Source organism: Saccopteryx bilineata, chromosome 10 (genome assembly GCF_036850765.1).
Source record: "Saccopteryx bilineata isolate mSacBil1 chromosome 10, mSacBil1_pri_phased_curated, whole genome shotgun sequence".
Classification (NCBI taxonomy): Eukaryota; Metazoa; Chordata; class Mammalia; order Chiroptera; family Emballonuridae; genus Saccopteryx; species Saccopteryx bilineata.
The window spans coordinates 12602594-12618812 of NC_089499.1; the positions used below are offsets into that span (position 1 = coordinate 12602594).

Here is a 16219-nt window from a genome sequence, read left to right on the forward strand (position 1 = left end):
GGTGGGTCAGGTGTTCTGGGGCATGGCCCTAGAATCACTTGGGGAGCTTTTGAAACTTGCAGTGCCAGGCTGTGCCCCAGGCCCATCCAGCCAGAAGGGAGGGGACCCCGGCAGCATCAGTCTACCAGTTCCCATGGTGACTGCAACATGCAGCCCCGGCTGAAAATTAGTACTCCAAGGATCCTGCATACCAAGGTCTGGTTCCCTTTTGTCCAGACTGCTGAGGTGGGAACAGAAGCCACCTGGGTCTTAGGAGGGAAATTAATTATTTTTTATTTTTATTTATTGATTTTAGAGAGAGAGAGGAAGGAGGAGAGAGACAGAGACAGAAACATCGATCTGTTCCTGTATGTGCCCTAACCAGGGATCGAACCGGCAACCTTTGTGTACCAAGACGATGCTCTAATCAACCAAAATATCCAGCCAGGGCTCAGGACGGAAACGAATAGTCAGTCACCAGCTGCCCTCTCATCTCCAAACTTCCAGGCCCATCAGCCTGAGGATAAACACCCAAAAGGAAACTATAGGTAGGAAGTTGTCGCAAGGGAGACACATGAATACCCGTTTCAGCCTTCAGCATTAAAATATTCATATTTTTAGGCCCTGGCTGGTTGGCTCAGTGGAAGAGTGTCGGCCTGGCGTGCAGAAGTCCTGGGTTCGATTCCCGGCCAGGGCACACAGGAGAGGCGCCCATCTGCTTCTCCACCCCTCCCCCTCTCCTTCCTCTCTGTCCCTCTCTTCCCCTCCCGCAGCCAAGGCTCCATTGGAGCAAAGATGGCCTGGGCACTGGGGATGGCTCCTTGGCCTTTGCCCCAGGCGCTGGAGTGGCTCTGGTCGCAACAGAGCGACACCCCAGAGGGGCAGAGCATCGCCCCCTGGTGGGCAGAGCGTCGCCCCCTGGTGGGCATGCCGGGTGGATCCCGGTCGGGCGCATGTGGGAGTCTGTCTGAATGTCTCTCCCCGTTTCCAGCTTCAGAAAAATACAAAAATAAAAAATTTAAAAATAATAATAATAAAATAAAATAAAATAAAATATTTTTAAACTAAATTTATTAGGGTGACATTGGTTAATAAAATTATATGTTTCAAATGTACAGTTTTATAACTCGTCAATAATACAAAGTCTTCATAACTAAGGAGGGGAAAACCAAAATACAAAATAATGTTGACCTGCTATCGTCCCATTTCGGTGACAAAGGGACAGAAGGGTGTCAGAGGCAGTGCCGAAGACTGGCTTCCTTCTTACCCAGGGGAGGAAGGTGAGGGTGGGTTCCAGAAGTGGAAGGCTGACCTGAATGGATTTTTATGACCCTGGGTTCCCTCATCTTTAGATGACTTCCTTTCAGAAGTAAATAGGAGACCGTCTGCCTGATGCTTAGCGGCTGACCAATAAATGCAGGCTATTACCATACACAGAAAAACCAGCAAAGCAAAATAAACAAAGTGACACAGCCAGAAAAAAAGAGAAGTAAATAACACCCCTCAAATCTAACTACAGTCTTAACACCTTGCTGTATATCTTTCCTAATGGTCTTCTGTGCACACAGCTAGCTAGATACATATGTGTTTAGACACACGCTTTTTTATTTTTTTTTATTTTTTTTATTTTTTTTAATTTTTTATTTATTCATTTTAGAGAGGAAAGGGAGAGACAGAGAGAGAGAGGGGAGAGACAGAGAGAGATGAGGGGAGGAGCTGGAAGTATCAACTCCCATATGTGCCTTGACTAGGCAAGCCCAGGGTTTTGAACCGGCAACCTCAGCATTGCCAAGTGGACGCTTTATCCACTGTGCCACCACAGGTCAGGCTAGACACACGCTTTTAAAACAACCAAGGAACGTATTGTACATAGTCTTTTCCAATGTTTTTTTTTCTTATTTAAAATTATACTATGAACATTTCTCCCTGCTGGTAAATATAGACCAATATCACCATTTTCAATACATTCATCATATCCGCTGTGAGGTTTACAATTAATGTATTTAATCAATTCCCTTATTCTAGACATTTTAGGAGGCTTCCAATTTTCTACCACACAGAATTTTGCTACATTTGAAATGGGAGCAAACTAAAAATCTGTTGCTTCCGCTCCCCAATCACAGCTTCTCCATTATGTGAGAGAGAGCACCCTGTGTTCGTTGGTATTTGAACTTGGACAGCCTCTTAAATCTCAGCCCTTCAGTCTGATGAATGTTGACCAGGACACCTGACCTGACATCTTCGTGGCGAATAAGGCAGGCATTGTTTGCAATCCGTTCCAGCCAGAGAGGTTTGCCATGAGATTAAAGTGCTGGTTGAAACTGAAGTCAAGAAGAAAACCAGGCACTCCAGAGGTCTGGACCTCCACCTTATTATCAGTGTGCTTTCTCCCCTCCCCTCCAGCAGCACCTGATCGGCACCCCTGCAGCCACGACCCCCGCCCCTACATGCCTAGTGCTGACCCGTGAAACAGAGAGAGAGGGAATAAGGGAACAGAGACTCCAGAGGGTTCCTGCCTTCCCCTAATCTCTATCCCAACCCTTCACAAAGCATGCGTTTGCCCTGTGTATGAAGCCGGGGGGCTGCTGGACCAATTCAGAGAGAGGAAGAACAGCCGTTCTCGTTTGTAATCCAGCTGGGGTCAGTGTTCACTGGGGCCGGAGGGAGCGGAGACATCGCTCATGAGCCTGCAGAGACGGCCACCCCGCTACCCCTGCCGCCTCGGGCACCGGCCACTGCGCTGACAAGGGCCAGACTCGAGGCCCAGCGCTACTTCCGATACCCTGATCCATGCCTCCACTGCTCACTGACATTCTCAAAATGGAAAAATGGGTCTTTGACCAGTTTTCAGAATTCATTTGCTGAGCTCAGTGGAACTAAACGTAGTTTCATGGAGAGAGGGGGTAGAAAAGAATTGTTGGTCAAATAAGTTTGTAAATATGATATATAGGCTTGCTCGCTTATAGTTTGCATTGGGTATGGGGGACAGGTTGTAAGCAGGCAGGGTCATTATAGCCTAAGGCTTAGTTTTAAGACTAAGCTTTTCCCCATACCCTTGAGTGTTGCACAATAGGGGGTGGTGCACTCTTATGAGGAATCTTATTATGCCTCAGATAAGTGACTTTGTATCAGAGACTTCCTTGTTTGTATATTGAATTAAAGGTTTTGATTTCTACGCTATAAAATGGGGCAGTCCGGGAGCTTGCTCTCTCTTGGTTCCTGAGCATTAGAGGGGAGAGCAGAAAAAGGCCACGTGGAAGGGAGGAGAAGCAGCCAAGATGGCGAAATGCTGAGGGAGAAGCCAGTTTGTGCAAAGAGAAGGAGATGGGGAACAGAGGTTGTAAAGCCAGTAGCCACGGCCACCATCACAGCCGCCTGGCCCATGCAGGTTCGCATTAGATTTGGACAGATGGTAATGAAACAATGGAGCCAAGAACTGGTGGGCCATTAGCTTTAATCCTAACTTGCACCCGATGGGCAAGTAAAAACACACACTAGGCTCCAAAACCCACTTATTCAGCACTCACAAAGCTACTGACTTATCCGAGTTTCCTAGAATCAAAGGTGTCTATCTCACCAGCCTTATTCACCTGTTTCCCATCTCCTTCTCTCTGCACAAACTCTGCACAAACTGGCTTCTCCCTCAGCACTCCACCATCTTGGCTGCTTCTACTGGCCTCTGCATGGCCTTTCTCTGCTCTCTTACAGCATGGGCTCCTCCTTGAACGTAATCACTCTTCTCTCAAACAACGTGATCTCTCCTTTTTAAAACCTTTTGGCGCGAAAGCCCTCCCCCAACACACATTAATACAATCACGCCCATCCCAAGCAAGAAGGGCAATTAATACTATCACCTGGGCGACAGGCTTCCAGTGGGCAGCGCCATCTTTAACAAAGTGAGCAGAATATATTTTATCTGCCCAACAGAGGTGAATAAGGCTGGTGAGGTAGAAACCTTTGATTCTAGGAAACTCGGATAAGTCAGTGGCTTTGGGAGCCCTGAATGGAAAGGGAAGTGTTTTCCCACTGTGTGTATTTCTTGCCCGCTGGGTGCAAGCTAGGATTAAAGCTAATGGCCCACCAGTTCTTGGCTCTGTTGTTTCATTACTGTCTGTCCGAATCAAATTCGAACCTGCATGGGCCAGGCGGCTGTGATGGTGGCCGTGGCTACTGGCTTTACAAGAATTAACTGCATTCAGTTCAGCCAGGTGGGTGATTTGGGATGAGCAGTAACCCTCTGTCCACTGCAGTGTCAGAAGGAAAGGAGGGCTGGAATGTGGAACGGAAGACACACTCGGTGGATTAACCACACTGAACAGTCTTCCAATGGACCCCATCGTCCAAACGTAAGGACTGTAAGAGCTTCCGGCAAAAGCAAAAGCAAAGGTCACGGGATCAGCTTTCTTAGACTTGTTCATTATTAGTAATACTATTACTATCAATATTCTTACTATTACTAAAATCGAATAGTAGTAGCAATAAATATTTGTTCCATACTTATAATATGCCAGGCACAGAGAGCTTTAGTATTATTGCATTTATAACGTAGGAGTTACCATCATCCTCATTTGACAGATTGAAACAGGGAGGCTCACAGAGGTAACTGCCTATATGGCCAGGAGTCACTGCTGTTATGGCCATTCACATGCAAGTTCCCATTAGATTAGGGCAGATGGTAAAGAAACAGTGGAGCCGAAAAGTGGTGGGCCATTCCTTTATTCAAGTCTCGTACCGGCCGACGAGCAAACACACAGAGAAAATACTTCCCTTTCACTCAGAGCTCACAAAGCTACTGACACATTCTCTGGTTCCACAACCAGGAGAATCTTCTCCAGTTTCTCCTAGAATCAAAGGCTTCACTAGTCCCAAAGCCCCTCACCTCTGGTTCCCATCTGCCAACATGGCTTCTTACTCTGCAAAACTGGTTTCTCTCTCTTTCCCTGCTGTTTGGCTTCTCTCTCCTTCCTCCTTCTTCCTCTCCTTCTCTGTACAAACTGCTTCTCCTTCAGCACTCGGTAGCAAAACAATGCCCCTCCCAAGCAGTAAGGTAATTTGCAATTCCACAGATCGCATACCTGGTGCTGCCCAGCGCCATTTTTAACGCTAAAACTGAGCAAACTCAAAAAAATACAGATTTTACAAACTCAATTGCCCAACACTGCCTGTTGGGCAGATAAAATATATTATGCTCACTTTGTTAAAGATGGCGCTGCCCACGTGGAAGCCATTGCCCAGGTGATATTAATGTGTGTCTCTGTGGGCTGTGGGCAGGCAGAATCCTTGTAGCCTGGGGCTTGGTTTTGGGATTAAGCCTTTCCCACCCTTTTTGATGTGGGGTGGTACAATCCCATCATGTCTCAGATAAGTGACTTTGTATTAGAGACTTCCCTATTTTGTATATTGGATAAAGGTTTGGATTTCTACAGTATAAAATGAGGGCAGAACAGGAGCTTGTGCTCTTGGTTCCTGAGATTGAGGAGAGAGCAGAGAAAGGCCTCGTGGAATAGGCCAGGAGAAGCAGCCAAGATGGCGGAGTATTGAGTGAGAAGCCAGTTTGTGCAGAGTTTGTTCAGGGAGAAGGAAGGAGATGGGGAACAGAGGTGAATAAGTCTGGTGAGCTAGAAACCTTTGATTCTAGGAAACTTGGATAAGTCAGTAGCTTTGTGAGCACTGAATGAGTGGGTTTTGGAGCCCAGTGTGTATTTTTACCTGCCCGCCGGGTGCAAGCTAGGATTAAAGATGTTGGCCCACCAGTTTTTGGCTCCATTGTTTCCTTACTGACTGTCCGAATCCAATGCGAACCTGCATGGGCCAGGCTGCTGTAGTAGTGGCCCTGGCTTCTGGCTTTACACTGCCCTAGGTCACAGCCTTGGGATCAAGTCGGGGTCTAACAGACTCTCACACCTGCGCTCATAACCCCCATGCTTTTATCGAGTTCCAAGGAAACCAAGTCTAACAGGGTGACTGTAGGGTGACTGTTCAGTAAATAAGGTCCCAATGATGTCTGGCAGACTGACTCTGTTCAGACAAAAAGTCCCTCTAAAGCAAACCCTTAGCTAAATGGTGTGCAGATCTGGCTGGAGAGGAGGCGGTGCGATTCGAATAAGGAGCCAGGGCTTTTTGGAAAAGAAGAAACCAGTCATCTAACTCTCGCTCTCCAAGGGGCAGACCACGGTGGGCCCCAGGTACCAGATCCAGGCTGATGGGCTGGGCTTGATGAGAGTCAGAAGAGAATGGTTTCAACACAGGCTGGCCTTGTGGCTGTGCCTTGGAGAGTAATGGCCAAGCGTGAGAGAGTGACCCAACACCGGGAACTACTGTGACCTGAACAGGACACAGCAGAAAAGCTGTGCCCTGGAAACCCTCCCTCTTCCACAGGGGCATCATGTGGCCACATAGACAAGGGGCATTGATCGGGCAGGACTGAGAAACCCCAGGGTTTCTGGACAGTTGTTGATTGGAGGTCGGAAGGGTGACACCTCAGGAAGGACATCGGGCTTAAGGCTTAATGTTATAATAATAAGGGGGGGGGCTGAGTGAAAAGTGAAATGATGTCACGTCACCGTCACTGTGTTTACACTTCAAGCTGGTAGAGCAGGTCAGACCAGTAAGAATGAACAAGGGACTGGGGACATTTCGACCCTTGACTAGTTTTTACTAGTTTTACTAGTTCCAAACTCAGATCAGCCAACGTTAGGTAAGCCCAGCTTGGATTGAATTGCCAGGTATCCTGACCTTTTGTGAGGGTCCTGAGGAACATTCCAGGGCCCCCTCCCCCCTAGAGAAGCCTTTGCAGAGCTGGTCCCTCATAACTGACTGTCAGACAGAAAAGATAACAGGGCTCAAGGTATAAAAACAAACGCAGCAATGAAAAAGCCCTCATAATCATTCAATGTCACCCCCCACCTCCCGCAATGTCCTTCCCGTGCCTCGCACACCTGCAGAGGAAAGAGGTCTCTCAGCACCCCAAGGAAGCTGCGTGTGGAATGTTCCCTCCCGGGGCTGTCAGCCTTCCCCTGGTTCCACGGGCCCAGAACATCAGTCTTTTCTCACATTGATCCACCCAGTGGAGCAGGATGGGCCTCCAGAGCCAATATTCCAGCGTCGCACAACTTCCTGTCCCCTCCCCCTGGCACTGGGCCTGACAGCTAGAGTCCGCAGAGACTGAAGAGCCCTCCCTGCACTGTGTGCTAGTCGGAGCCGGTGCGCCTCTCGTCTTTCCGAACCCTGTCTCGTGGCCAGTGTCTTTGCTTTTTCCTCCCATTCCTCCTGTGGGTTCCATCCGTGTAGCTGGGGAAGCCATTTGTCCTTTCTGTTCTTTGCTTCCCTCTCTGCAAAATGCGGGTCATGATACCTGTATCTACAGGGAACAATCACTGAGGGTCCCCTGCCTGCAGTCCTTCAGACCTTTGGACCCTGATGTCCAACCATGCCTTTCACCTGCCTGAAGGCGTTCTCTGGGGTTCTGAACTATCCGAGCACAGGATCTGCCAGAAATACTGGAGAGTTAACATTCCCCAGGGAGCAGCCTCTCAGCCAATGGCATGGAGATTGGTGTGGAAATGCCCCCTTGAGCGGGACAGCTGGGAGGCAGGTATTCCCCTCGGGAGAGGACAACTCTGAAGTGCGTTCTGCACCGACCTCCCGGCATCACCAGCAGGACTGAGCCGCAGGTGCCCACAGGGGTAACCTGCTGGGCCCCAGCCCTCCAGTGGCTGCCTTCCCTCCTGTCTCCCTTCCCCATCCCCGAGCCGGGCTTCCCGGCCTATCTCTGGATGACCTACTTGCACTCACATCTCGGGTTAGGGAACCCACCTGAGACAGTAGCATTAAACATGGGTGGTCCCCTCCATCATCAGTGGCCTCCATATGCCCGGGATCTACATCTCTACCCAGTTTACTCGTCCAGTCTTCTAACTCCTCCGTGTCCCTCCAGTGTGAACAGAGGACGTACCTCTGACCTCTCAGAAGGAGCGGAAGCCAGCAGCTGGCCACCGCCTTAACCAGCCCATGCCTCACTTTTGTAGGGTCTGAGGGACAGTTTCACAGATGAAGGCTTTGGCCCCGCCCACCCCATCCACCGGCCCTCTTCGGGCCCCTGGCAATTCCACAAAGAGCCTTGTGCACCTGCGTGCTGATCGTGGATGGTGGGCCGCTTGGAACCCACACCACACTCTGTCTGCACATCCTGCAGGCGCTGCCACTCTGCCACTCCTGACCAGGGGTGAGGCTGGCCCTCAGGAGGAGGCCCACACAGCCCCTGGCTTCTGGGGTTCCGGGCACCACAGCGTATCCTAGAAGGGGAAGCGTGGCTCTGGGTGGGCGCATTCTCTTGTTCCAGGGAGGGAAGTAAATATGGAGTGTAGCTAGAGCTGGTCCCTCTGAAATAGGGGGCTCAGGGCAGGGGGCCCCAGTTCCTGGTCTAAGGGTGGTACCAGCCTTACCCCCCAACTAGGGGGGTACTTTCCTCTCCCAGTTCAACAAACCCGCCTGCACCCTCTCCCCAACCTTCCATCCTGTGCAAAGCAAGACGTGTTCTCTGCCACGGGCCAGTACCCCCACCGGGCTCCCCACCCAGAACTCAGGGCTGGGGAGGGCGGGAGGGACTGAAGAGAGCCCTGGCCTCAGGACGGAGAGGCTGGTGCTCAGGGCTGGTCTTGCCAGCCACCGGCCAAGCCTTTGTTTCCTCACTTGCAAATGGCAGTCCCAGTGCTCGTCAGCTCCTCTTCTATCGCTGGGGGGTGGGGGGGTTAAATGAGGTAATTCAGGTGAAAGTGCACTGGAGAGCGGTACTGTCCAAGGAGATGGTCCTACTCTTAACTGGATCCAGATTTTACAGACCTTAGAAGAAGGCAGTGCCCGAGCTTGGGCAAATAACTCCTGCCGACCTCGGCTAATGTCTTTGGACCACGAGAGAGTTCGCTTTCCTCTCATTAGTGGAGAGTTCTATAAAGCTGCTTCTCCTTCCCTTCCCTTCCCTTCCCTTCCCTTCCCTTCCTTTCCCTTCCCTTCCCTTTTCTTTTCTCTCTCTCTCTCTCTTTCCTCCCTCCCTCCCTCCCTTCCTCCCTTCCTTCCTTTCTTTCTTCTCCTCTTCCTCTTTCTTTTAATTCATGTTATTCACGGGGGCTGAGATTCTGAAGTAAAATGCCCAACAAAGGACCTAACTGTCATTCCTGGGAGGAGACTTTGCTCTTATCCTATAGAAAGTGGGCTGAGAGTGGCAGCCCGACCTCTCCCAGAGCTGAGGCGATATTAGCGTCTTATCTTCAAGAACCTCTGTCTCTAATGTGGCCACGGAGCAGTCAAGAACAGCGGGGAGATGGAGAAAGGACTCATGAGGTCAAGGGTAAATGCTACATGAGATTCAAACAACATAGCTGGACTTGGCCCCTTCTGTCTCAGGCTAAGAAGGGTTTTTACATTTGAAAGAGTCAAGAAGAAAAAACAAAAACACAAGAAGGTATGTGTAACAGAGACTATAAATGGCCCTCAAAACCTGAACTATGTACTGCTTGGCCCTTCACAGAAAGTTTGCTGACTTCTATCCAACATGACTGAAGGACTCACTGGCTCTGTTTGCCTATCATTTGACAGTCCCTTACAGGATCACCCCCCGCCACCCTCACAGCCGAGGCTCGGGGGATGTATATGATTCTCAGCCTGCCAGACATCGTCTGAGAGGCCGCCTGCAGACTGGAGTTCCCAGGGCTGAGACAGGCCTCTGGCACTGAGCACAGGGTCCTGAGAAATTTTTTTTGGGGGGGGCGGGCGGGTATTAAATGGATCATGTAACATTTCTAGACCCAAGAGAGACAGCACAGATACAGTTCAAGGAGATCTTCTGAAGTCCTTGATTTTTTGGTCATCCAGCCCAGGCCACAGCGGAGCCTGGGTCTCCTGGTCCCCACTCATGATCACACGATCAGGGTGGTGAGCTCTGGGGAAACAGACAGGTTGGTAAACGTTTGGAAGCCATCTATTACCGGCTCCAAAGTCTAGCTTGAATTCCAATCGCCAGCAGTCAAAGCAAAACCACGCAGTGTGTGGAGAAGGCGTCACCACTACCACACTGTAGCCTCGAACCTCACAAGGCCGGCATGTCCAGACCATCTCTCTCCTCCGGGTCTGACAGCACCTTCCCCGGCTCCTGCTGGAGGTGGGAAAAACGATTTTCTTCTCTTCTAACTCCGGGCTTTAGAATGACTGATGACCTCGCCCAGTTTTCCCTTTCAATGTCAGTCCCCTCACACTCACCTTCAGTCCCGGAAGGACGACCTCCTTCTGGTGAATCTGGACAAATGTGATGGCCACGAGGACCACGACACTCAAAAGCAAGACCACCAGGGCGACGATGGCTGGAGTTCGGGACAGGGCCTTGAGGCCTAAAACGGGAAGACCCAGGAGACTCCTGAGGGGGAGGTAGGAGCAAAGCACCCCTCTGTAGAGCCCAGGGGTGGCGTGCACAGCTGCGCACAGAAGTCACTTCCTCTGGCTTCAGGGAGACCCACACTTTTCAGGCGGAGAAGCAAATGGGCTCTAATACCCATTTATCTTTCCTCCAGAGAGTGAACTAGAATCGTATTTGCATGGTTTTAGTTTTCTGGTATTTAGTTTTACATAGTATTATATTAGTTTTGTGTATATTAGGTTTTTATATTTTTTACATATATTAACTTTACACAGTATTATATTAGTTTTGGGGTATGCATGGTTTAGTTTCCTAGTATTTCTGAAAGTATGTTATGCATATTACTGGTTGTCCCTGAGATGATTTACAGTAACTTTGTTTCAACATAGACTAGAAAAATAGGGGTTTTCTATTAAAGCAGGTAGTATAATGTTTCATTTAAAAATAATCTCAGATAAATAAAAATAAATACTGTACTTCAGACATAATCAGTGATTTTCTACAGTGTCATATTGTACAGGGAATGATCACATGTTTGTATTTCTAAAGTGTTTGCATTCCCAACAAGCACTCACTCTTTATCATGTTTCCTGAGACCACAAGTGAAGGCACAAAGTCTCCCCACATCTTCACAAAGACTAACTTAGACCCCATCCGCATGTGCTGTCCAAAGGGGTCATGTAATCTCTGATATTTGTATTTTAAGCCTAACATGTAAATTATATCTACCTATTTAAAAGCAAAATAAATAAATAAATAAATAAAGCACATGAATGTCCAATTAAACATATATAGACTTTGAATAAAGATAATTAGATAATTCTACATGTTTTGTATAATAGTATATAATGTATATACATATTATATAATAACATGTAATGTATCATAATAAACTATGTGTGTTTATTAAATTTAAACTGGATGATTACAAGCAGATCAAGGAGATCTTGGGTCTTAGCAAACCAGTGTGGGCTGATGAAAATTTCTTTCTGCCCCAACTGACCCCCCTGCTGTATAGAGGCTGCCACAAACACTTTCTGAGGTCCCAGGTGGTCAGTTAATATTCTAATTCTTCTACCTTGTCACCGGGAGTGAAAAAATTGACACAGCATCAAAGGAAGGCAATGTGTCAACATTTATTAACAATAATTGCAAATGGGTACACCATCTGATTTACAATCCCACTCCTGGGAACTTCCTCCACAGAATGAGTCCCAAGTGTGTAAAAAGACACAAAGCTACCCATGCCTGACTCCTTTGTAATAGCAACTGAAGAGGGGTGGGGCACCACCATGGATCTGACCTTGAGAGCCTCTGAAGGGGTCTTAGATCACTTTCCTGTGATCCCGGAGAAAAGTACATGAACCTGCCAGGAACCAGTTCATCCACAGAGGCAAACTTTTGTATCACCTTTTAAAGAATCCACATGCCAGTGTCAGTTTAAGGAATTCCCCCCACCTCCCAACAATACATAGTAGAATTCCAATCTGCCAGGTTAAACTTGTCCTTTAAGAGGAATGTAACAAGTTAATGTTACCATATAGGTGTGAAAATGTTTGGAGGGAAAACCTAGAAATCAAACTAAATCAGCTCCTTAGGTATGATTTCTCTTAAAAAAAAAGAAAGAAAGAAAGAAAGAAAGAAAGAAAGAAAGAAAGAAAGAAAGAAAGAAGAAATTGGTTTATCAATTGCCCCCACTCTCCTAAAATCATAGCCTTTTGGAAGACAAGAACACTCAATTCAGGAGCAGGCATCACTAAAGAACATCTGCCCAGGGTGGGGTGGGGGGTAGGGGGGGATGTAGGCAGTCTCCCGCCACTGCCACACATGGCCTCCCAGTCCTCTGTGCCTCAGCAGTTTTTTAGGTAACAAGCTATGATTACCTTCCAGCAAACCCCTGCCCCAGCAGAAAAGTCTGTCACAAAACAAAATGGACTAGACCGGGTCTCAGTCATTTAGGGAACAGGGCCCGGAGCTGTGCTGTCATTACCGCCAGACAAACACTGTAATTACAACGCGCCTACCTGGGAGTGGAGAGCCCAGAGCCCTCTGGGCTTTCTACGGAGCAACCGCAAAAGGTGCTCCGGCAGCAGGTAGGGGGGCAAGCTTGGAAGAGTGTGCCTGTGCGTGCGTGCGTGCATTTGCGCGTGTGTGAGTGTGAGAGAGAGACAGAGAGACAGAGACAGACCGAGAGAATTCTGCACTTGTGCCTGTGGAATCCGTGGGAACAATGCTGACCCATGGTGGGGCTGGGGGACGCTGTAGGCTCTGGGCCAGTAACAAAGCTTAGAATGGAAATAGAGGGATGATCCAAGTACTTTAAAGTTCAGCACACAATCAACACCATTCTAAAGCAAACCTTACACACAGCTGGGTAAGGGAAACCACAAGGGCCAAATTAATGGATTATGCAAACCGAAAAAACTGTTTGATCGAAACGTGCCTGTCGGTCTCTGTTTTGTGTAGCTTGGATGAAAAGCATTACTCTTGTATGAGGCATGCCTGTGGTGAAAGTCCGGTGAGTAACTGAGTATCAAACTAAAGAGGTTAAGCAGTCGTTTGCAGGGAACTGGGAGGAGAAACCTTGAGCTGGCGCTGGGATTCCCCCGTGACCGGGGAATCACTGGCTGCCCAAGGAGATACTAACCTGCTTGTTCACAAGGTTGGCGGGTCAGCACGGTGAACATCTTTCCTCCCAGCTGCAGGTGAGAGAACACAGAATGACAATGTGTCCGCGGCCTCTGGCTTAAGTTCGAAATCTTGCACGTTGTTAAGACACAAACCCACTTCCTCAAAATCAAAACCTCACGCTGGGGGGGGGGGGGGGGGGTGCGGGGGGGGTGTGAACCTAGAACTTCAGAGATGGACCCAAAATTGGGGCTTTCATTCAAGTGTCACCTCCCCAAATGATATAAGGAAAAGATGAAAAACAGGTCTGCTGAAATTTTAAATTGAAAAAAAAAAATCAGAAATAAGTTTATATTTTCCTGCAGAATTTTCCACCTGTTCGCAGCACCCCGGGCAGAACAATTCTTCCAGCCGCGAGTAACACGCACGGGACACGCACGGGGCGGAGGCAGGACTTTCTCCAAAGCACAGCAGCAAGGAAGGTCTCTGTGTGCGGTCCTGGCCCGAGAGCCTGGGTCGCCCTTTCACGACCCAGCGGGGTATCTTTAGCTCTTGGCGGGAAGCAATTGCGAGGGGATGTGGGGCCCCCGGGAGCCGGCGCCCCAGGATCCGAGAGACCTCAGTCCCCACGGAGCCACGGGCACCTAGGCGCCCAGCGCATCTCGGACCCGCAGAGGCGCTCGGTAGAAGACGCGTCCGCCTCTCCGGGCAGGCCAGGGGCCACCTCCCCGCCGCCAAGCCCTGGGGCTTCGCGTCCCTCGGTACCCCCTTCCCACCCCCTGCGGAATCCGATTCTATTTCCTTCCCTCCCAGCTCTCAACCTCAGGAAGCTGCCCGCTCCTTGCTCAAGGGCCGGACGCCGGATCGCGCGTGCTCCCTCACCTGTGCGCCGACGAGCGGAGGAAGGCGCCGGGAGCTGCCGCAGTAGCAGCCGGCGGCCAGCGCGCAGGAGGTTCCTGCGGAGGTGCGGCGGGGGCGGGGCGGGGCGCGGCGGCCGCGGCCGGGACCGCCCCCTCGGCCCGGTCGGGCTGAGCATCTCTTCACCTTCTGTCCTGTGGTTCACTCCAACGTCACCTGAGCCCGAGGTAGAAAGGGGTGGAGCTTGCGAGGCTTGGGTGGGGGGGCGCCCAACCTGATCCGGCCGGGGCTACACTGGGGATGTGGGGGAGGTGTCCACTGCCTGCCTCTCTCTGCCCTCTGTCATGGCCAAGAACCTTTTTTATTTCTCTTCTGGTTTCCTCCACCTTCACCCCAAACCTCAGTGGAGGGGAAGTGGGGGCAGGGCAGAGCAGAGGCAGGACGCACAGTGTGCCCCAGCTTTCCCAGGAGTGAAGGCTAGTCATCACCTGTCAAGTTGGCGGTGAGGCGAGTAGGCAGACTGGTCCCTGGGTCACCTGGACCAAAAGGGCAAATAATGCAAAGATAGTCCCTCTTATTGACAGGGGTGGGCAAGAGTAGGTTAACTTACCAGCCATCATGACTTAGAAGATAAATCATAAGTAAGGATACAAAATAACAGCAATAAAAAGACAAATAATACAAATAAATAATACAAGAATAAAAACTCCGTTCTGCATACTCAAAACTGTAAACCTACTTTTGCCCACCCCACACTTTAGCAGCTCTGCTTTGGCCATGCCGGGGCGTTCTAATTAGTTGCAGAGCAATGCTCTCCCCTGCCCTATTTTATACGGGTGTCATTAGGCCAAAAATTAGGACCCGGAAGAGGCCAAAATAGGACAAATGACGAAAGTGTAGCACGGGGGCCGCAGAGATTCACATGCCCCCGAACTCTGTGGTCAGTGCAGCAGCAGGCAGCCTCTTGGTCCCCTGAGCGAACCCAGGGGTCCTTGCAATGATGTCAGCAAGAGGCCTAACTGGCTTCTGCTGGACCATCCTCCTGCGGCTCCTGACTGCCTGGAGGAAAGAGCTGAGGCCCAGGCTGTGTCCTGGGCCTGCCTGTCATTCCCTAGAGCTAGGCCTGTGAACCTACCCCCCCCCCCCCCCAGCTGTGCATGCGCAGGCAACCTTCTGTGAGCACTTGCCCCAGACAGCCCTAACTCCTGGTCTTCTGCAAAGCAGTTCTCTCTTCTCTGCCATCTCAGCCAAACTCAAATTCTATTGAAATACAATATCCCATTTTTCTTGAGGTTCTTTTGTTGAACTAGCAAAAAATAAAGCACAAAGCGCAAACAATTTTTTCTCCGAGATGATGGTTTTGTAACATTTTCATAGGTGGAGGTTTGTAGACAAACGTATTAGTCCACGTTCAACAGAGAACAGAGATTTATTATAAGGAAGGGGCTTATGTGGTTATAGAACTTGAGAACCCAGGCTCTGCAGGTGACAAGCTGGAGGCCCAGGAGAGACAGCCGTGGAGATGTGGTCTGAGCCTGAAGGTCTGAGAACCGGGACAGCTGACGGCATATGTTTCAAATTGAGTCCTAATGTGAAGACAGAAGACCAGTGTTCCAGCTCAATGACAGTCAGGCAGAGTAGATTCTCCTCACGCTGACAGTATCCAGGTATTTGATGACAGAGGTCATCAAGATGACACATAAAATGAACCATCACAAACTCTAATTGCCATTCCTTTAATTCTATGATTCTGGCTGCAGATTCAGGTCTTGCCTGTGTGATGTCACACAGGGTTAGCTCGTGTCCTCTGCAACAGAAGTTCTAAGCTAGGAAAAGCCTTGTCCCAATCTGCTTTTGTGAAAGACACTCAGGAAGACTGACAGTGAGCTTTGTGACAACCATTCAAGGGTCCTGTGTATGAAGGAGAAAAAGCCAATTTGGAACAAGGTCAGTGAAATTAAAAACTAAGACCAATATCAGAGGCGCAAAGGATGAATGAATCCTCTACCTTTCGGCGGGCTCAGTGCGTGTCCCCTTTCTCCTACCCCTGCTCCCGGGCGAGACCTCCCCAAGTGCAGCAGGTTGGACGCAACAGCCTCTAAACCAGGGGTCCACAAACTACGGCCCATGGGCCGCATGCGGCCCCCTGAGGCCATTTATCCGGCCCCCACTGCACTTCCGGAAGGGGCACCTCTTTCACTGGTGGTCAGTGAGAGGAGCATAGTTCCCATTGAAATACTGGTCAGTTTGTTGATTTAAATTTACTTGTTCTTTATTTTAAATATTGTATTTGTTCTCATTTTGTTTTTTTACTTTAAAATAAGATATGTGCAGTGTGCATGGGGA

The 16219-nt window shown here is 49.5% G+C and overlaps 1 protein-coding gene across 2 annotated transcripts in view; it reads right to left on the bottom strand.

Moving 5' to 3' along the window:
- Positions 1-13961, bottom strand: part of ENTPD3 (ectonucleoside triphosphate diphosphohydrolase 3) — a 38682-nt gene extending 24721 nt beyond the window's left edge. Inside the window, exons 1-3 of one of the 2 annotated variants that reach the window (XM_066245630.1) lie at positions 13898-13961; positions 13035-13086; positions 10234-10361 (exon numbers count right to left, since the gene is read on the bottom strand). In XM_066245630.1, coding sequence (XP_066101727.1) covers positions 10234-10361; positions 13035-13074 — 168 coding nt within the window. In that variant the 5' untranslated portion in view covers positions 13075-13086; positions 13898-13961. Of the gene's footprint in view, positions 1-10233; positions 10362-13034; positions 13087-13836; positions 13872-13897 lie in introns of those variants that run through there. The other variant, XM_066245631.1, reaches the window with a different exon arrangement.
- Between the last annotated feature and the right edge of the window lie 2258 nt (positions 13962-16219).